The sequence below is a fragment of the Papio anubis genome, chromosome 4, assembly GCF_008728515.1.
Source record: "Papio anubis isolate 15944 chromosome 4, Panubis1.0, whole genome shotgun sequence".
NCBI lineage: Eukaryota > Metazoa > Chordata > Mammalia > Primates > Cercopithecidae > Papio > Papio anubis.
Genome location: NC_044979.1, coordinates 21373496 through 21396919, shown reverse-complemented (window position 1 = coordinate 21396919; position 23424 = coordinate 21373496). Strand labels below are relative to the sequence as shown.

General features: G+C 36.8%; 1 protein-coding gene across 2 annotated transcripts in view; it reads right to left on the bottom strand.

Moving 5' to 3' along the window:
- Positions 1-23424, bottom strand: part of PTN (pleiotrophin) — a 112615-nt gene that overhangs the window by 18609 nt on the left and 70582 nt on the right. For both annotated transcript variants that reach the window (XM_003896649.4, XM_009203925.3), the window contains exons 2-4: positions 11964-12079; positions 10559-10732; positions 8271-8432 (exon numbers count right to left, since the gene is read on the bottom strand). In XM_003896649.4, coding sequence (XP_003896698.1) covers positions 8271-8432; positions 10559-10732; positions 11964-12078 — 451 coding nt within the window. In that variant the 5' untranslated portion in view covers position 12079. The remainder of the gene's footprint in view (positions 1-8270; positions 8433-10558; positions 10733-11963; positions 12080-23424) is intronic.

Genomic DNA, 23424 nt, shown 5'->3' with positions numbered 1-23424 from the left:
CTCAGCTCTCACTGGAGCCACTCACACAAGCCACAGCCCCTGCTTCAGCTTGGCTCTGCACTCCAGTGACAAATACCAGAAGCCTGCTCCATGGGCTGCACCCTACCCTGACCCACGCAGACAGGACTGCCTATAGAAGAGCCACAGCACCCCGACAGATGGGTCCATCCGGGCAGGGATGCTTGTTCTTGCCATCTTCTAATTCCATCGTGAGCCATCATCTAAAGGGACCACTGAATAACACGTGTGGCTTGGAGAAGAGTGATTTGCCCTCTGAATAGTTCTCTGTCGCCAGGCTAGAGTGCAGTGGCGTGATCTCGGCTCACTGCAACCTCTGCTTCCTGGGTTCAAGCTATTTTCCTGCCTCATCTTCCCAAGTAGCTGGGACTACAGGGATGCGCCACCACACCCAGCTAATTTTTGTATTTTAGTAGAGATGAGGTTTAACCATGTTGGCCAGGATGGTCTCAATCTCTTGACCTCATGATCCACCCACCTCAGCCTCCCAAAGTGCTGAGATTACAGGCGTGAGCCACTGTGCCTGGCCTACTCTGACATTTTATGCAAAGCTGTTAGCAGAGACAGACTCTATTTTCCAACTTTCTTCATTGTTTGCAGATCAATTATTTCTGCAGAAAATAAAAAGTAACTGGTAATTCCAATGAGGAGAGATCCAACTCTGTGTACAATGGTGTAATCACCAGTTCTAATATAAGATTACCCTTGGCAATTTTTCCCCATGGGGTGGCATCAATGCGTCATCTAGCCCCAGAGGAGAGAGGGGTAAGTCTAATGATATACCCCACCACATTTTGACATTCTTGCACACTGTGGTAGATTTGCTCACTACATGCCATGCAAGACCCTTGAAGCTTCCCTTCTTGTGTTTAGAGGTAGAATCTAGAAAGTTAAATACTCATTCCAGGATGCTTCATAGCAGGATTTTCCATGTGACCAAGTTTGTATCAAGCAGGCACACTTAAATGAGATGTGGAGGTAGAAGTGACCAACTAGAAATAGGGGTCAAATGTGGGGAGACTGGATAGTCCCTCGAGAAAGGGGACAGAAGTGTCTGGTTTTGGAAGGACACCTGTGGTGGACTTTCCAGTGTTCAGTTCTAAGTACTGTATGTGCTGAACAGACAGTAATTGAAGCAGAAGGATTTCTGCTAGATCAGTGACATGTGGTGTGAGTAGATATTTCTTGCAGATCTGTTGACTTTGGCTGCATTATTCCTGGTCTTGCAGCAATCCAAGCCAGATCTTTGGCCCTCCCAGAGATTCTTTGAGCTACATAATACCCTTGAATAGACCTCTTTTGCTTAACGAGCTAGAGTAGATCTCGCTGTATCTAAAAGCTTTTGACAGATAACAATGTTTTAACTAATTTAATTAATCTATATTAATTAAACTCAATCTCTTTTCTTAAGAAATTAAAATCTCAAGTGTCCAATACAATTGTTCACCAATTTATCCCTGCCAGACTCTGGTAATCATTAAGCAAATTCCAGCTACAATCTTTCAGTCAAGCAATGAACCTTTCCCAGAGTAATACTGCCTCCATCTCTGGGAAAGCTAAATTCCCGATGTGCACTTTCAATTCTTATTTCTGCATAAGAGCATGAATATTCTCTCTGCTTCTTAGTATAGAATATCAAAGTGAATAACTAAAAGCTCTCCTCAGGTTAAGTGGGATTCTAACTCAAGACATTCTTCAACCAAGGGTTTCCAACTTCACATCTAGTATTGAAATTGCAGACTGAGGCTAGAGTGTAGAATCTGTATGACATTGACACAGCAAAAGAAGGATTGCTTCTATACCTCAAGAGGTAATGCTGTTAGAATGGACTATGATGAATTTTAAGGCAATTTTTAACCAAAGTCTGTGGGATATTTAGTAATTTCCTGGTGTTTGGATAGCAACACTCGATATTACGCTTCTCCCTATCTCCTAACCAAGTCACTTAATCTTTTAGCTTTATTATTACCAATCAAGTAGCAAAGATATTCTCCAGCCTTTCCTCAATTTAATGCTGGATATTCACCGACTTGCCAACATATTTATGTTTCATTCTAAAATTTAAAGAGTATGATTTTCACACTGAAAACCAAGTGGTTTGCATATTAATCCACAGCTATTTCCCAAAACAAAAGTGGTCAGGAACTAAGCAAAGAAGTTCTCTAAAATGAAAAACAAACAAAAATCAAACAAACAAAACAGATACTGATCGTATGTTTGATTAGAATGATAAAGACAGGAAAAGAAGGCACTTTCTGATGATGAGCTGAGTGACTAGATTATATGTAATACAGTTACGCACCACATAGCAATGTTTCAACCAAGATGGACCATGTATAGAACTGTGGTCCCACGAGGGTACAGTAGAGCTGAAGAATTCCTATCACTGATTAACATTGGAAGGCGGCACATTACTCACATGTTCATGGTGATGCGGATGTAAATAAACTTACTGCACTACTAGTCTTATAAAAGTAACACAGACAATTATGTACAGTCATAATACTTAACAGTGATAATAAATGACTATGTTACTGGTTTATGTATTTACTATACAATACTTTTAATCATTATTTTAGAATGTATTCCTTTTTCTTGCTAAAAAAAGTAAAAAGCTAACTGTAAAACAGCTTCAGGCAAGTCCTCTGGAAGGTATTCCAGGAGGAAGCATTGTTATCATAGGAGATGATGTGTTACTGTCCCTGAAGACCTTCCAGTGGGACAAGATGTGGAGGTGGAAGACAGTAATGTTGATATTCCTGACCCTGTGTAGACCTAGGCTAATGTGTGTGTGGGTCTTAGTTTCAACAAAAAGTTTTAAAAAACTAAAAATGCTTATGGAATAAAGATATAAAGAAAGAATATATTTGTTATAGTTATGCAATGTGTTTGAACTTTAAATGTTATTTTAAAAGAGTCAACGGTTAAAAAAATTAAAAAGTTTATAAGCTAAAAAAGTTACAGTAAGCTAAGTTTCATTTATTGTTGGAGAAAGAAAAATATCTTCTCATAAATTTAGTGTAGCTTCAGTGTACCGTGTTTATAGAGTCTATGGTATTGTACTCTAATGTCCTACGCCTTCACATTCACTCACTGTTCATTCAGTGACTCACCCAGAGCAACTTCCAGTCCTGCAAGCTCCATTCATGGTAAGTGCCCTACAGAGACGTACCATGTTTTCTTTTATACCATATTTTTACTATATCTTTTCAATAATTAGACTTGTTTAGATACACAAATAACTATCACTGTGTTACAATAACCTACAGTATTCAGTACAGTAACATGCTGTATAGATTTGCAGCCTGAGAGCAATCGGCTATCCCTTACAACCTAGGTGCACAGTAGGCTACACATCTAGGTTTGTATAAGTGCACCCTATGATGTTCACACGAGAATGAAATTACCTAAGGATATATTTCTCAGAACATATCCTTGTTGTTAAGTGACACATGACTGTAATTAAACTCAAATTTTGAAAACGACTGATTTTCCTCATGACTGCAATGCCCTTTACTGATCACTATAAAAAGTCCCTTTCCTATCATTCTCATGTTTGAAATAAGGCAGAAAAATGACATCAAAAGAGAACAAAACCTGGGACTGACTCCACTACCAGAAAACAGAATGGACACGGATAAGTCATTGATTTTCTCTGTCCTCATTTGTTCTATGGGTATTAGATCAGATATTAGGCAAGGTCTCCAGAAGCTCTGCCTTTTAAAGCTTCTAGACATAAAGATTCATCTAATAAATATGACCAGAGTTGCCTGAGTTTATAATACCAAGAAGCAGTATTGTACAATTGAAAGGGTAGTGGGTCTTTGGTATCCGTCTGACTTTAAATTTGAATCTGGTTGTGCAGGTTGCAAGCTGTAAAACCTCAAGTGAGTTGCTTAACATTTCTGAGACTATGCTTTTTCATGTATAAAGTAGGATAAATAAAATGTATGCTTAAAGTTGCTTTAAGGCTCAAATTAAATGACTGGGAGCTCCTACCCCAGTGTCCAAAAATTAGTGAGTTCCTGACTTTTCTCTATGTCCTTCACATATTGAATTAAAATAAGAAAAAATCTTGATGATGTACTCTTTCCTGAAGGAAGAAATAATTTATAAATGCATCATTTTGAGAAAAGCTTCGTTAAATGACTACTGCGGTTTCCACCCAAAAGAAAGGAACTCAGTATATTGAAAAGGTGTCTGTACCCCTATGTTTGTTGCAGCACTGTTTACGATAGCTAAGATTTGGAAGCAACCTAAGTGTCTATCAATGGATGAACAGATAAAGAAAATGTGGTACATATACACAATGGAGTACAATTCAGCCATTAAAAAGAATGAGATTCAGTTATTTGCAACAATATGGATAGAAATGGAGGTCATTAGGTTAAGTTAAACAAGACAGGCACAGAAAGAGAAACATTGCATGTCCTCACTTATCTGTGGGATCTAAAATCAAAACAAACTCAAGGACATAGAGAGTAGGATGGTTACCAGAGGCTGGGAAGGGTAGTGATGGGGGGTTAGGATGGTTAATGGGTACAAAAAAGTAGAAAGAATGAATAAGACCTACTATTTGATAGCACAGCAGGGTGACTAGTCAATAATAAGTGTACATTTTAAAATAACGTAAAGAGTGTGATTAGGTTGTTTGTTACTCCAAGGATAAATGCTTGAGGGGATGGACACTGCATTCTCCATTATATGCTTATTTCATATTGCAGGCCTGTATCAAAACATCTCATGTACCCCATAAATATATACACCTACTATATATCCACAAAAAATAAAAAGAAAAAAGGCAAAGTTCACCTCCTATTTCAAAGGAAATTAAAACCCATGGAGGTTAGTTCATACCCCTTTGTGATTTAGGTGAAAAATCAGCAGAATACAAAAGATCATATGAATTTAGAGTTAGACGAATCTTGGCACTGTCATTTATTAGAGATATACCCCTGGTCAAATAAACCAGTGTTCTTCAGTTTCCTTCATAATAATACCCACCTGCAAGGATATATGGGACTTTCTAAGTCCCATATGGACTTTACTGTATGGAAAACACCTAGAGCAATGTACAGCAGTAGAAACTGAATAGCGATAATGATAGTACAGATTCCACTCATTACTATTTGCTTTCCCATTGACTAGTAGAATGTGAGCTATCTTAAAGTTAGAGATGTGGAAAGGAAAAGCTGTAATATCTATCCAAGTTTATTTGAGAAAAATAGTACAAAAATAAATACAACTCACATATGCCACTCATTACATTTTGGTTTAAACTAGGAAAAATATGCCATGGAATGTGTGTGTGTGTGTGTGTGTGTGTGTGTGTGTGTGTGTGTGTGTCCCCTACAAAGATTTTATATCTGACACATCTTCCTGGTTCAACTCCTATAATAAGAATATTCTTTTTTCCAGGCATGGTGGCTCACGCCTGTAATCCCAGTACTTTGTGAGGCCAAGGCGGGTGGATCATTTGAGGTCTGGAGTTCAAGACCAGCCTGACCAACATGGTGAAATGCTGCCTCTACTATAAAGACAAAAAAATTAGCCAGGCATGGTGGCACATGCCTGTAATCCCAGCTACTCAGGAGGCTGAGGCAGGAGAATCACTTGAACCCAGGAGGCGGAGGTCACAGTGGGCCAAGATTGCGTCACTGCCCTCCAGCATGAGTGTCAGAGTGAGACTGTATCAAAAAAATATATATATATATTCTTTTTGCAGAGTGTCTCAGTGCCAAAACAGCATTTATAAAACTCTCCACTGTGGGGATGGAAAAGACTGGTTAGTTTTAACAAAGATATGTTATATACAAAGGGAAGGATGAATTTTAATGACTTATAAATTGCATAACTGGTAGTTCAAAATATAAAACTCAGAGTAATCACATTTTCAATTAATTATATCAATTAATTATAAACCATAATTTATTTATATATGAATATTACAGAATGTCTACCCACTTGAAATATTTTTAGTGTCATTTTTTCAAGCTGAAAGCCTGAAACAAGCTTAACGTTCATTATTAGATGAGATACTGTATAAAGGTGAAATATACAACAGTTCAGGTAAAAGGAAGACTTCACTTATTTCCTCTATATCCTTTAGGGGTCTCTCTTAATCATGTTCCCTGCTATGTTCCATTCATTCCAAACTTTTCACCATTTTATGTGTTCATCTAGCCCCACTATCTTCCACCTAATCATGTCCCCAGTTTTTCTCCCCTATTAAGTTGAATTTTCTCTTTCCCATAGGAAATAACAGGACAGTGCACGTGTGTGTGTCTGTGTGTGTGTGTGTGTCTGTGTGTGTGTGTGACATGTGCATGCATGTGTGTGTGGTCTCTTGTCAACGGATTCCATACTAGGGCAGCAGTTCTCAATTTTGGCTGCATCTTGAAACCTTCTGAGATGTATTTACAATTTTTAAACTACTGATGCTGATTGGGTTAGTCTGTGCTATACTTGGGCACTGGGAATTTTGCACGTTCCCACACAATATTCTAATGTGCAGCCCAGGTTGAGCATCACTGTGCCAGAATGTGGAAGCTTCTTTAATTTCTTTTCCTTTCAATTCTGTATTTATGCTGCATATTTTGGTTCTACAGCTGGATTAAAAATAAATTATTTTGATGACAGTAACTCTGAGTTCTGCCATTTTTGGAAATGTTTCACTTAGTAGTTATGGCCCTGATTTGGCTTAGATTTATGTGGTTGTCTCTGGACAAATGACATTTGGGAAGTCGGCATAAGTACTCACTGCAGTCACTCCAGCCCTGCTTCATGCCTTCCTAAAACCATAGGACAACAGGTAGAGATTTCCATGATCTGGAAAGGGCAGCCTTAATCCTAGATTCACCATTTGCAGGTCCAGCCTGTACCTAGCCATCCTGAAGTTGGAGATAACCATTTCTACGGACAACTCCATCAGAGGCCGAAAAGCCAGGCCTGTGAAAAATAAAGTCCTTTCTGGTCACCAGCAGGAAACCAGCCAATCTCCCTCAGCTTCTGCAGATTTGTTTTCTATTTTTATTTATTATGAGCATTTCTTACATGGTCATTTTTCTGAATCTCTCCTTACAATTTCTCTGGCAGTATGAATGTTCAGGACCATCTTAGAGTTGAAATATATGAGTAAAGGCCAAGAAGGTATTTGAATTTGGAGTTCATTGAGGCCCATTTTATTAGTTGGCTATAGCTGCCATAACAAAGTACCACAGAGTTGGTGGCTTAAAAAACAGAAATTTATTTATTTATTGTCTTGCAGTTCTGGAAGCTACAAGCCTAATGCATCTGAGGGCTGATTTCTTCAATGCATCTGTAGGGCTGATTTCTTCTGAAGGTTCTCCCTGTGGCTTGTAGATGGCATTCTTCTCCCTCTGTCTTCACACAGTCTTCCCTCTACGTATTTCTGTGTCCTAATCTCCCTTCTTATAAAGACACCAGCCACACTGGATTAAGGCCTACCCTTGTGACTGCATTTTATCTCAATTACCTCTTTAAAGACCCTGTCTCCAATACAGTGGCATTGTGAGGTACTGGGGGTTAAAACTTCAGCATATGAATTTGGGGAGACACAATTCAGACCATAACATCCATGATAAAAGAGTTTATTTCCCTCAGCTAGGATCCTTGTATGTATGAATTCATGGCCATAATGATTGGTTTTACCTTCTCCAGCAAGTGAGCAGAGCCTGACTTTCTGGGAGATACAGATCCCTGTCATTAAAAAATTCTGTGATGAATGTAGCTGGTAATCAAATTGAACTCAAAAAAATATAAAGGCTCTGAAAAGAAGTGCAGAACCCATTAAGTTATGCAGTGAATAAAGGGAAAATGTAAAATAATTTTCCTGATTTTGTGAAAACTATATTTCAGACAATCTGGGAGATGTTTGAGTTAAAATTGTCCCCTTTATAAACATTCTGAGTTTGTTTTTCTTGTCAGGATACAGTTCCAATTAAGAGTTTGGAATATATGGTCATCATACAACTGTCTTAGCTGGCTTCTTTTGCTATGTTATTTATTTGGGTTAGGAGACTGTACCAATCTCCTCATTTATGCAGAAGACTTCAATTTGCACTCACAGACTGCCTGCTTAAAAGTATTTTTGTGGTTCTCAGTGTAGGGGACTTTTTCAGTCACTTTCTTCAGTAATTCACCTAATAGTTCCTTCTGGAAAATGTGGGTTTTCCAGATCTTGCCTGAGTCCATCAATCCATTAAAATTGTGGTATAATGGCAAGGACTTACCTTGAGGTTTGGGCTTGGTCAGTTTGCCACAGGGCTTGGAGATGGTGACCGTCTTCTGGCATTCGGCATTGTGCAGGGCTCGCTTCAGACTTCCAGTTCTGGTCTTCAGGGCCGTGTTCAGGTCACATTCTCCCCAGGCCTGGAACTGGTATTTGCACTCCGCTAAAGGCAGGGTAGAACCAAACAGAAATCCTTGAAAGATCCTATTGTACTTCCAGGATAATAAAGGCACACTTTTGTTTGTAACTATTTTTATTGAAATAATTATAGATCCATGTGCAGCTATAAGAAATAATACAGAGTGTATGCATGTGTATTGAGTTCTGTTCAATTCTATCCCATGTGCACATGCATGCAATCACCATCAATATACACCATTAAAATACATTAATATACACCACTAATATACAGTCCCAACACAACACTGGGTCATTCTTTATAGTCATGGCCTGGCCACCTTCCTCCTTCCCCACCTCCCTAATCCCTGGCAACTCCTAATCTGTTCTCTAGCTCTATCATTTTTCTAACTGAAAAATGTTGCATAAATGGAATTCTACACTATGTAAACTTCTGAGATTAGTTTTCTTTTTTACTTAGCATAATTACCTGAAGATCCACCCAAGTCGGGTGCATCAATAGTCTGTTTCTTCCTATTGCTGAGTAGTACTCTACAGTGCCAATGTACCCTGGTTTGTTTAACCATTTATCAGTTGAAGGACATCCGAGTTGTTTCCAGCTTTGGGTTATTACAAATAAAACTCCTGCATAAATTCATGTATAGGTTTTTGTGGAAACATAAGTTTTCATTTCTCTGGGATAAATGACCAAGAAACTGCTGTGTTACATGGTAAATGCATGCTTCATTTTGTAAAAAACTGCAATACTCTTTTTCCACTGCGGCTGTACCACGTTACAATTTCCACTGGCAACATATGAGGGATCTGGTTTCCCTGCACCCTCACTAGCATTTCTTCTTATCACTATTTTTTATTCTAGCCACTTTGATAGATGTAGAGTGATCTCTCATTATGGTTTCAATTTCTAGTTCCCTAATAAGGAAAAGATGTTGAATACATTTTCAGGAATTCATTTGTTGCCTATATATCCTCTTTGGTAAAAGGTCTGTTAATGTTTTTTCCCCATTTTCTTACTGAACTGTTAAGTTTTGTTTGTTTTGTTTTGTTGTTTTTTTTTTTTGTTGCTGTTGTTTTGTTGTTTACTGTTGAATTTGAGAGTTATTTAATATTTTCAATATAAGTCTTTAAGATAGACCTTTTAAACTTTTTGAAAATGGGTTTTTGAGGTGCCCAGATACAATTTAAGACCAAATGTACCTGTTCTCCATCACACTTTTATAGAACTTATCTATCTCCATTCAAATAGAAAATACCCCAAAGATTACAGAGGGAGAAAAAGATGTACGTGTATACATCCATTGTCCTTCCTCACTTGTCTATGGGCCACAGTGCATTTCCACAGAACACAGGTAGGACATTTCAGGAATCATGTCCCCCCATAGTTAAGAAAGACAAAAAGTCTGGATCGTAGAAGAAAGAGGTTATTTGAGGGTTCAATATTGGATATAAAGTTGAAAGTGTTGACAGATCCTGTCTCAGAGGATCAGGCCAGCATAAGACTGACTCTAGCCAGTGCGAGAAAGATCTATGAAAAGTGGCTGTGAGCAGCCCTGCTGGACTCAATAAGTGAATCTGTGAACCTGTGTGGAGGGTGGGGAGGGATCAAATGAGAGAGAAGGCCTGAAAGTGACAGGGAGGGACATGGAGAAGAAGGAGAATAAACAAGAAAAGGGGAAAGGAAAAATCAAAGGAACTTAGAAATAGAAGAAAGGAGAGAGAAGATAGATCAACGAACATTATTAGGAGGAATCAAGGATATATTTTATGTCCCTTTGGAAAGGCAGTGGTTCCCAATCAGGGATGATTTTGACCACAAGGAGACATTTGGCCATAGATATTTGGAGACATTTTTAGTTTTCACATCTGGAGTGGGTGAGGAATCCTACTGGAAACTAGTGAGTAGAAGCCGGGGATGCTGTTAAATACCCTAAAATGCACAAGACAACCTCCACAACAAAGAATTGCCTGGCCTGAAATGGGACCAGTGTCAAAGTTGAGAAACACTGGGGTTGGGAAAGATATCTAGTCACTTTGTGTCTGATAAGATAAAGTTATTTAAAATAAAAAGTCCTCATCCTTAAAAAGACATTTGGTGGAAAAATTTGAGAATTATCTTAGGGTAGGAGATTAACTCAGTAGGATGAAGCTGACCTCCAAATTGCTTCTTCCAGTTGCAGGGGATCTTACATCTCTGGGTCTTCATGGTTTGCTTGCACTCAGCTCCAGTCCGAGTGCCTTCCCGCGTGCCCAGTCCACAGTCTCCACTGGTGGGCACACACACACTCCACTGCCATTCTCCACAGTCAGACTTTTTCACTTTTTTTTCTGAATGAAAGGAAGAAAACCTAATCAACATACAGAAAACTCCTTAACTTCCAGATATAACCAAGTTCATTCCTGAGAACCTTAATTGCAGGATCTGTGGTTTTTTTTTTTAATCTCTATCCTTATTGTCCAGTGAATAATAGAAATATGATGAATATTAACCAAAGTATTGAACCAAAGAATGATCAAGAGAAGAGAGAAAGAAAACTGAGAAAAGAGCTAAAACTAGTATTAATTTAACTCCCTCTTACTATGTGCCAGAGACTTTGCTAAGTGATTTAGTGGCATCTCCTTTTAGAAGCAAATATTTCTATAAAAGAAGAGATGATCAAAAATAGTTAAGCCTAAAAATCGAGAAAATATTATATTAGAAATGACAGTTGTCAGCCGGGCCCAGTGGCTCATGCCTGTAATCCCAGCACTTTGGGAGGTCGAGGAAGGCAGATCACAAGGTCAAGAGATCGAGACCATCCTGGCTAACACAGTGAAACCCCAACTCTACTAAAAATACAAAAATAAGCTGGGCGTGGTGGTGCATGCCTGTAGCCCCAGCTACTCTGGAAGCTGAGGCAAGAGAATTGCAGGAGATGGAGGATACAGTGAGTTGAGATTGCACCACTGCACTCCAGCCTGGTGACAGAGCAAGACTCCATCTCAAAAAAAAAAAAAAAAAAAGAAAGAAAGAAAGAAATAACAGTTGTCAAATGAGACATTTCAGTGCAAGTTATTGTTCCTTTCTCCGTCTTGTAGAAGGAATGACATCATACATATATGGTGGATCACAGATTTAAACAGACTGTCAGTTCCACAGCCTACTTATGACTTTGTGAGTGGCACAGAGAAGGTGCTTTAGCTTCTCTGTGCCTCAGTTTCCTCCTCTGTAAATCTGAAATTAAGGAGAAAAACAAGTTCCAGTGCATTTTTTTTTTTTTTTGAGGTAGAGAGGTAACATAATAAAGCACCTGATTGCTGGTCAATGTTCTATACATAGTAGTTGCTAATTTGATCATTATATTAATGACCATCATCGTCATGCAATCCAGGACTTGCAATGGGAGACAGGATATTTCTTAGGTTCCTCTAAATAATTATTTTTAAAAAGGGAAGATTGAAGGAATAGAGGAATAGGAAGGGAGAGAGGCAGAGTAGAAGAGATGAAGGAAAAGCAGGTAATTAGGCTAGATGGACATTAATCGATGAAGCATCTTGCCTTCAGAACCCTACTGCTTACCTGGTTTCTCTTTCTTCCCTGCTTCAGCAGTATCCACAGCTGCCAGTATGAAAATGAATGCCAAGAAGGCAGCTGCAAATTTTCGACGCTGCTGCTGGTACTGTTGAGCCTGCATTCTAGGAATAAACAGAGAAAGAGAAGAAGGTGGCATTAACCTAAGTCAGAGAGGAAGACTCATTGAACTCCTTGATGAAAGGCTCCACTTTCCATTTCTGGAATGTTAGATTTCAGGAAGATTCATATCAATTATCTTGGGTAGAATTTCATCTATTCTCACCAACAGCATTGAAATAAGTGCTCTTCTGCAATCAATCACGTATTCACTGACAAAATGCAACAGTTCTTCACATAAGACTTCACAACCATTTGCTAAGTATGACTCAGAAATTATGGAAGCAAAAGAACTTTGAAGGCATGCATTTGAACACAGTTCTACAGCCTTGCTGATAGCATCACTTGGTAATATCGACAACTATAGCCATCTTCAAAATTTCTGACAATCTTAGAAACAACCACAGCAATGGCATCACAGTACACAAGACCAATCTGAGTAGACATGATGAATGAATTACCTATACAAATATACGTTTACTGATTCTATTTAGATGCATACAAAACAACCAATATCTCTGACCTTTTTAAAATCATTGTCATAATCATCACTATCATTTTATCACTATTCCATTACTTATTGATCTACCAAAGAGTGAATCCCAGAAGTAGAGCTAGCACACCTGTGACACATATCAAACACACTTATAAACTCACACATGCTAAAAATCCTTAAATGTTAGGATATGGTAAAGTCTTCACACTCACTCATAATAGGAAATGCTCACATTTGATGTGAATCAAAAATCCCAAGATATCATTGGAAAGACTCTCCTAGAACTTGAAGCCACCTGTGACAGCCTAGTGTCAATATGGTTACTTGGCCAAAACACCCTTGAGAAGGTCTAGTCCAACCTCCAGGACAACCCACTTCCCAATGGCTATACCAAACCATGGCTGCAGCAACTTGCCTGGCAGTTATTGAGCTCCATCTGCTGTGTTAGTGGTGTTTTACACTTTATGTAAAAATGGTAGTAATGACCTATGGTCACAGGCTGATAAATTTTTTTCCAGAAGTAGTAATAGATTAGTTTACGTGTTTTAACATTCTCTTTAGTGTGAACAATAAAACATTTCATGTATATAAGGGATTGAGGTTATTCTGTTCTCTAATTTATTTTTCTCATTCAAAAATATCTATGAGATGATATCCTTGCCAGTGAATTTTCCTACTTTTCTGTGGCATTGGATATGCTGTCTCTTATTAGTGTTATTTTTATTTATTTATTTATTTATTTATAATTTTACTTTAAGTTCTGGGATACATGTGCAGAACATGCAGGTTTGTTACATGTGTATACATGTGCCATGGTGGTTGGCTGCACCTACTGACCGGTCTTCTAAGTTCCCTCCCCTCACCCCCCAACCCTAAACAGGTCCTGGAATGTGTTGTTCCCCTCCCTGTGTCCATGTCTTCTCAATATTCAACTCCCAGTTATGAGTGAGAACATGCGGTGTTTGGTTTCCTGTTCCTGTATTAGTTTGCTGTGGATGATGGCTTCCAGCTTCACCCATATCTCTGGAAAGGACATGATCTCATTCCTTGTTATCATTGCCTAGTATTCCATGGTACATATGTACCAAATTTTCTTTATCCAGTCTATCATTGATGGGCATTTAGGTTGGTTCAATGACTTTGCTATTGTAAATAGTGCTGCAATAAACATACGTGTGCATGTGTCTTTATAGTAAAATAATTTATATTCCTTTGGGTATATACTCAGTAATGGGATGGCTGGATCAAATGGTATTTCTGGTTCTAGATCCTTGAGGAATCACCATACTGTCTTCCACAATGGTTGAACTTAAATTCTGTAATTTCCAGAATTTACAAGGAACTTAAACAAATTTATTTTTAAAAAACATCAAAAAGTGGGCAACGGATATGAACAGATACTTGTCAAAAGAAGAAATTTATGCAGCCAACAAGCATGAAAAAGAGCTCAACATCACTGATCATTAGAGAAATGCAAATCAAAACCACAATGAGATTCCATCTCATGCCAATCAGAATGGCAATTATTAAAAAGTCAAGAAATAATAGATGCTGGCAAGACTGTGGAGAAATAAGAGCACTTTTACACTGTTGGTGGGAATGTAAATTAGTGTTGTTTTTTAAAACTGATGACTTTGAATTCCAGCGTATGGATGAAGCATACTTCACTTATCAATTAAAATTAATATTTTGAACCTTTAGTTTTTTCCCTGAATCACAAGCCTAGATTAGCTACTCACCATCTCCAGCACTTTCTACAATATAAGATAAGGTGCTTTGGTCTTCCTCCTGAGGCTAAATTCTTATTATATTAGATTGGTGCAAAAGTAATCATGGTTTTCACCCTTAAAGCAATGGTAAAAACCACAGATACTTTTGCACCAACCTAATTCCTCATGAATGGTCATACAGAAAATTTCTACTGATTCTGAGGCTTTTCCTCCGCTTTTAATTGGGTGTGAATGATAAAAGAAGCCAATCTAGACTCACCAGTTTGCAAGTCTTTTCAGAGTTCTTTGAGTTGGGCACTGGCACATCAGTACAGCTATATCTTTCCATAATGTATTCAAATGTATTTAAAATTATTAGGTGTAAAGTAAACCAAAGTGGAAGTCTTTGAGCTTTCCCCAGAGGCTGCCTGAGAGCCTACTTTCTGCCACTTTGGCAGAAACTTTTCAATTCAATTTTTTAAAAGACCAAATCAACTTTTTGGTTCAGAACTTTTGAATTACAATATATTTCTTTCCAAGTTAAAATTTACCTGCATTTTCAACAATTACTTACAAATATCAGAAGTATTTAGGTTGTTATGAATTAGACTACTGTGAGAATTTGGAAATTCCCACGGAGCATGCAGAACTCTTGGGAGAACTTGCTGCCCGAGCCATGGGATGCTCCTCCATAGTCCTATGATACCTACAAGCAGGAAGAGCGGCCAGAAGCACCTCAGAGCCCACTGGAGAAATATGATAACTTGGCAGAAATACAAAGACTCTACCTTCCATAAATAATACAATAACACACATATACACACACATGCACACACAGAGTTATTCACGGCAAGGTGCTATCACTGGCAAGTTTTAACCTCAGCATTTCTAGTTTTATATTGTTAAACTCTTGTTTTCATCATTATTTTCAAAAAGATTTCTCTTAATCCAGTTCTATTCACTGATTTCAAGGGAAAAAAACACACAGGTCAGAATTTCCAAATCAAATAAATTTTTTAGTATAGAATAGTCTACTAAACAAGTCATTATAACTGAAATATGAGCTGACTGGAAAGAAGGAAAGATAAGTACTGGATGGGAGTTGGAGAGATGGTAGAACGGAAATACGCTCTATCCGCCTCTGATGTTAATTTAGAATAATTAAGAATATTAAGAATTGAGTAAATGGCAGATTTCAGCACTTAAATCTATGGAAAAAATGCACACAAGTCCCTGTGCACAGTGGGTCACCTGCATACAATACGTGTTCACCAACAGCTTTGAATTGGAGAACATTGTTCTTAACCTCTTCTCCCCTTCCTTCTATTTTGCCCATCATTCTACTTAAGCCTATATTTTGAGAGCTCAGATTTTTCTGGGTAGAGAAATCAATAAAGGTTATTTAAAAAGAAGAGAGTAAGGAGGTTTAAAAATGCAATGATTTATCCAAAAATTCAAGTATGGATTTATGGATTTTGGATTTATTCAAGTATGGATTTTGGATTTATCCAAAAATTTATCCAAAAATTCAAGTATGCCCAAAACAACACCCAACTAGCCTGCTGGTGCCTTGCTGTTGTAGTAAATACTTGAGTAATTAGTATATGGGTAGATAACAGTTCCCCTTGCTTGTGATATTTGCACAGTTGATTATTTATTTGTCCTTAGCACCAAATGAGGGCAAAAGCTCTTCCTGTATGAAGTTTAACCCTACCTGTTCTCCAACAGACTGAGTGCCAAATGAGAGCAGAGGCAAAAACATTGATTCTAAGGAAGTGATCAGGATCGTGTCATATTTTTTTAATCTGGGGAAAATAAAATAGTGCAAGAATAAAGCCTTACTAAATTGACTCCATTCTTTTGAAAAATTTACTTATTTCTCACCCCCTTTTTTCTATTGCCATCATTCTTGTACTTGCCCTAATAGACTTAATTGCATATAACAATTAAGTTGAAGACTACCATATTTGGGTGCTGGTGACTGGAAATTATTGTTAAGTTATCTCAATGAAATCTGAAACTCAATGATTAAAGGACATTAAAGAAACCAACTTTAAGGGAATGTGTTTATCTATTAAATCTCAATCTCTTTTCTGGATAAATAGCTGATTAGGAAAAGAGAGCTCCCCTTTTCCTTAGTATTTTAATGAGATCTAGAATTTTCAAATGGTAATATCTAAAGTAAATACAGGGAAATGATGCTGGAAACTGTACTTTAGCAATCTATTTGGGGGATTAATACAGGATCTGGAGGGAAAAGTTTTGGCCCAAACTTCAGCTATACCACATACTTTTTGAGAGTGTCCTTGAACAAATTATCAAATCACAATGGATTGAACTGTTTTGACATCTGCAAAATGGGGGTGGTTGTAATAATTACTTGAGAGACTTGTCGTGAAGATTACAATATAGACATAGAGATAACCAGAATATTAACAAATATAGTATTAGTTGCTGAATAAAATTAGTGTACCCCTTTACTCTTATTACTTACTACAAAGAAATGCTTTTTTATTAAAAAAAAAATAAGCATTACACTTTGTTTTATCTAGTATTATCCAAAAGCAAAACAAAACAAACAAAAAGGGACAGAGAGAGACATTATTTAATTGAGACCAACTAAAGTTGTGTTCAGCCTTATCGGGGCACAAATTAAATCTGCCTTTGCTTCTTGGAAGCTTAATAAGAACTCAAGGACCTTCATCCTCAGTATTCCTTTTGCGTTTGCTGAAGTCAAGAGGTCCAATGTTGCAATGTTGATAATTAGGAAATATGTAAATGCAACTTAACTTATATGAAATGAGAAAAAGCATCTCACTTTGCAACTACATATTATACCCTTCATGTGATAAAACTATTACACCTCCCACTTTTTATTTAAAGTACATAAGATTTTAAAATAGCTACTACTCATTATACTTTTTGCTAGTGAAAAAATATCATGGCATTAAACAGAGGAATGAATAGCCATAATAAAAGATTGTCTCTGTCCTTTGTCAATACCTGGGAATATGTAATTTACCAAAGTGCTGGAAACAATCAGTTTTGAGACAGTAAATGACAGTAAATGATTTATGACAGTAAATGATTTATGATGCTTCTGCATTATTTGTTTTGCATTGCTAGATCATTCTAGATATTGTGTGATTCAGTTGTGTAAACTCTCATGAAATAGTAATTTTCTGACCTCTTTATTGTAAAACAAAACACAAGTTATAGAAAAACTACATAAACCCACTAAAGAGCTTAGCAAATTATTATAAGATTTTTCCAGTCATGTGAGAAGGCTTTACATGTTCCCCATCCCAATGACAGTCCCATTCCTCCAAAAGTAACTCATATAGTAATTATTTATTTGTATTATTTGAAGGTTTTATTCAAGGGTGCTTCCCTAGATTTGTCTAATTTTATTTTATTTTATTTTATTTTTAAACTAATACATCTTTCAATTTGATTTTACTATACAGGATTATCCTCCATCACTTTCTTTTTCTTGCTTTTTACTTTTACAAAACCCAGGCCATTTAATCATTAGTATCCCATAGTCAAGATTTTGATGATTGCAAATTCATGGTGCAATTCAATATTCCTCTGTTCAGCTGCAAATTGGCAGCTGGAGGCAGAGGTTTAATCAGACTCAGGTGCTATCCCTTTGGTAAGAATGTAAATAATATTGCGTTCTTTCCCCATGAGCTACAAAATATTTGGGTTTTGCTCTTTTGTGATGTTAACAGCCATTGGTACTTAGTGAGTATGGATGGGGGTTGCAAAATGGTGGTATTTCTCATTCTAGTCTTTCATTTTCATACAATACTTGACATAATTCCGTAAAGAAATGTTTTCCTTCATCTAATATTTTGTTAAGCTGTTTAAAGTTCATAAAGATATATAGGATAAATGCTTGATTCTTTCCTTTATCTAGTTTTCAAGATTATGAATTTGCTCTCTACTATTATTAAAATATGGCCCATCACTTTTTCTTTTTTAATGTTATTATAAATTCATGCATTTATTCATATTTGATAGGTTTTAAGCCATCACATTCTTTTTATCTTTATTGAAGCTCTAATTGTCCCATCTTTGGCCTGTGTAAGCTTCACTAAATTAAGTTGTCTTGTGAATTATTTTAACACTAGCCTTATAATTTTTTATAAGTTCCATGCTTTCTGGTATATCAAGATTTTCCAGGTTTATCCTTCAAGAATCTTTGTTCATTTTGATTATAATAAATGATATTTTAAGACCAAAATCTGGGCACTAGGGATGCTCAGCTTTGATGAGTTCATCTTTATTTCCAGGCCATTTTCTGTGAGCAGAGTGAGAAAAGGACAAAGGAAATGATAGAACTAAACATAAAATTAATCATTTATCTTACATTACATAAACATTAGTGTTATGATAATAATATCAATACTGAACCTACCAATTATGAATTTTAAAAGCAGTTAAAATGATTTTACATAGGTGATCTCCTTTTGGCTCTCGTTTTTATGGTTGCTTGACATCTATGTAATCAGACATTTTAGTCATTACATACTTACAGGGGCCAAGGGAAAATTTCCCCTTTGCCTTGCAAAAGTTACCTAAAAATCACCGAGAAAAGGTAAATAAATAGGAGAAATGGTGTATCAATTTACTTGATCATATTTTTATGTGACATGGGAGCATTCAGAACAAAGACCGAAAGATTCAGGAGAAAAACTATCTATTTTTATGCCTAGGTTCAACAAAATATGGACAGCTTTGTAGAAGTATGATTAGGCAAAAGGTGTAATCTAGCACTAACAACAGGCTGAATGAGGAAACCCAGCAAGGACTCCCTGTTTAGAGTCTTCTTGTTCTCTCTCTGTGTACCTTTGCTTTCTCTGCATGTCGGGCAGGGCCCTCTCTGGAATGGAGATCTTATGATTTATACTCAAACAAAGTAGGTCAGATAATTTATTTATGGCCAGTTTTTACACAGAAAGGTGTAGGGAAGTTAGAGTAATATCTTTAGGTTCCATGGCTGGTTTTGGGGAAAAAGAGTTCTAGCTTCTATGACATGCCTCGTGGAAGAGTTTCCATGACTATTCAGAATCTATTTTACTTTCCCTTATAAATATAGTATTATTTTAGCTGAGATGCCCAAAGGATTTTTTTCTTTCAAGTACAAAAATTTTCCTGAAAAAAAACTAGGTGTTTTTCATTTTGGTTAAATATTTTCAGACAGTGATGGAATCTTCGCTTTGCCTATTTTCAATATTTGTCATTTTATCTCAAATCCTTTTTATATTTTTTATTGAAAAGCAATTGCTTTTTTATCTTCAATTTATCTTAAGCTATTACTTGTGTGTATTCAATATTGTGTTCCTTCTAGTTTAGTCTTCATTTCTAAAATAGATTTCTTATAATTCTTATTCTTTCCTAGTTTTGTCACCTCATTGCTGAGTTTTTCTAATTATGATTTGTGATGCTCTTTTACATTTTATATCGTTTTCTTAGTGTTTTCTATCTCATTTTGAAACAGTAGGTTACAAAGAATTTTGTTGTTCTGTTTCTTGAGCATATTCAGAAATTTTTGGATTGCCTATATAAATAATGGTCTTCCCCTTTTTCTGTTCATTCTCTCCTTTTAAGTTACTTTATGTGAGATTTGACCTCAATACATTTCTCTTGTTCATATTTATGTTCACATAGCTTTTCTAATTTCACTAAATCTGTTCTTCTGTTCTTTCATATAATGGTGAAAATATGGTATCTATCTTTCTGAGATTTTCAGGTTCTGTTCTCTTCTTGCTTTTATCATCTTTCTCTTTCTCTTTTGTTTCTGTTGTGCTCTCTTGATCAATTTTGATTTTGTTCACAGCAGTTTATCCTTACAGTGGGTTCCTGTCCCAGAAGGGAGTCGTTGTGGGTCAGCTTTTATTCTCACATTGGCTCACCATGATCTGCTGTGCACTTGTGTGGGCTGTTTTGGGTTCTCCTCCTGTCAGATCTGTCCGATGTTTTGTTGCTTCTCCCTGTCTTGTTTTGTTCAAACACCAAATAGCATGCAAGTCTTGTGGTTACCAGTGGTGTGCTCCTATCCACTTTTGTTTTCATGTTTGTCAGAGAAAAATTATACTCATTTTTGCTTTAAATCTTGACCATGGGTTTTGATCTTGCTATTTGTCAAGCTGCTACATCTTTTTTTTTTTTTTTAGACAGAGTCTCGCTCTGTCACCAGGCTGGAGTGCAGTGGCACGACCTCTGCTCACTGCAACCTCTGCCTCCCGGGTTCTCCTGCCTCAGCCTCCCAAGTAGCTGGGATTACAAGCATGCACCACCATGCCCAGCTAATTTTTGTATTCTTAGTAGAGACAGGGTTTCACCATGTTGGCCAGGGTAGGTCTCAATCTCCTGACCTCGTGATCCACCTGCCTCTGCCTCCCAAAGTGCTAGGATTACAGGCGTGAGCCACTGTGCCCAGCCTGCTCCATCTATGTGAAGATTCAGGAAGTTTCCAAAACTATCTTGACACCTCTTTCCACTCCAAATTAACACATTATTTCATTAAATATTTTGAGGGCACCTACCCTATGCCAACTACTGGGTGGTATTCTCAAGACACAACAGTGACAAGTGATAAGACAGATGTTTTGGCTTGTTCTCATGAAGCTTGCACTCTAATAAAGCATCAGTGACAAGTAAATAGCCAATTATAATTCACTGTCCTCTCATAAGAAGTACAGAATGTCATGAAGTATAAAGGAAGGGCAATTATTTTGCATTCCTTTTTTTTGATTGTCAATTAATTTCAAGACAGGGATTCAGTTAAGGCCAAGGATTTAATTTCCCTGAAGTTCCCTATAAAGTGAACAAAATCACTTATAGGTAGAAGTTCTTTTATAAGGTATTAGCTATTAATAAATGTCCTGATTATTTTAGTTGTACAGTCAAATGCTTGTCTTTTCTTACTCACCAGAAATAATTTTAGTTTAAGAAGTTACAGTATTCATTTAGTTAACAAATTTATTTATAGTACTTACCATATTCAAGGATCTGTTTTAAGTACTTTACAAATATTGACTCATGGTAATATTAAGTGATATTTGGATCATTACAAATACTGTATCCATTTACTAAATTATTCAAAAACTTTGTATTTGTAAGAGTTGCATCCTTTGTGGCATACATTATTCTAGGCAATAAAAATAAGGAGTTGAACAACACAGACAAGATTCCTGACCACACAATGCTTATATTTAGTGGGCAAGTGAGAAAATAACATGTAAACAAATAGAGGAGTAAAGAGATTCATAAACAAGGTAATTTCTGATTATGGTAAATTTGTTAAAAGAAAAGTAAAATGATATCATAAAGAGTGACCCAAGGAGGACTATTTAGGTAGGGGGTTATGGATGGCTTCATACCTACAGAAAGAGCAAGTGAGGTATGGTATCTCTACTGAAAATATTTTGCATCATGGACTCCAAATTATCACTTTTCCTTCCTCATTATTCTCTTCTGAGACTAGAAGGCCGCCGGGCTTTTAACATTCTTCTAGAAGTCAGTAATTAGCCATCCATTTCTCCTAATCAACATTGTTCTCCCCAGTCTACTGCAGGCTCTGCATCCACATAATCTTCCTAGCTTTGACCAAAATCAAACAATTTATCACTCTTATTGGCTCACTAGTAGGCAATCTAATCAAACGTGAAATTGTACCAATTCATAATCTGTATTAATATCCAATGTCATATAATTTCAGAATTAAAAACAAATCATAGTTTTAAGAAATGTTTACCAAGAAAAATAATGACCCTTTTAAAATTTAAACACAGTATCACAAAGTGTTCTTTTCCCATGTGTTCTGACTTGGTAATATAGTAGAAAATCCATTTTGACTAAAAGCATGGAGCCTTATCACCTCTGCTCCCCATTAATCTTTACAAGGATGAGCAGGTTTCATGAAAACTGTCTTCTACTTCAAATTCATCTCTAATTACTCAGAAGCACACAGGCGTAAGAAAGAAACAAATAAAGCAACCAAAACAAGTATTCAAAGGAAACGTACTGGGTTTTCTCTTTATAATATAACTGTGATAGTAAAGGGATGTTTGTTCAACTATTCTGGGGAAACAAATGGGTTCAAAGAGGACACGGCTGTTTGTATTATTCCTTTACCGCTTTGATTTATTATAACTGAAAAGAGCTGGAGACTGACTTTGAGAATCATAGAATTGCTTAGCTTCCTCCTACTCCTTTTCATGTCTATCTGCTGCAATGTGGTATAGGGGAGCAAATAAGAGTTTTAAACCAAGTCTGAGCTGAGTGAGAATCCCCTCTCCAGCTAGGGAATGTGAAGCAATACATTTAATTTCTCTGAAACTTATTTTTCTTAGCAATAGACCTGGGTATAATATCTTCCCCACAAAGTTCTGGGATTAGAGATTACATATGAAAATTAAGCAGCACAGTTCCTGGCACACCGCAGACCCATAATATCTTTTCTCAGTAAGCTTTTCTAACTTCAATTGCAGCCCCCTTGCCCCTTCTTCTTTAATTTTACAAAGTCAATAAACGGACACAGTGGGTATAATTTCCGTATACCAGCATGCAAAACACTGAATGTTCCTTGGGTAAAAATAGCAATCCAATTCTTCCTTTTACCAGATTATTGTACTATCTTCCTAATTCATCTTCCTGTTGTCTTACTTCCTTCTAAACCACTAAAAGCTTTCCTTCCTGGAGGCACCTTTCAGTCTGTCTTTCCCTCTCCTGCACCCAATCTATGTATCTTTAGCCAGAAATAAGTACTTATAATTATTTAAAGCCGGAAATGTTTTAATCATCTGATCTTTTGCTCATGCTATCCTATGTGATTAGAAGTTCTTTCCCAATCCCCTTTCCTGGCAAATCCTTATCACTGTTCAAGGTTTAGCTCAAGGCTTTCACCCTCAACAAAGCCTTTGCCAAAATAATAGTATCTCTATCTCTGGAATACATTGTGCCACATCCATTCCACGGACCCTCCTCATTCACAACCCTGCATGTGCACGTGGCATATTATTGATTCCATAAAATGTGGCATATAAAACTGAAAAGGAAATGACATGAGCCATCGAGACCATTATGTTTAGTAACTAACATGTCTTTAAACCTCTTCAATTTCTCTTCTTTGATT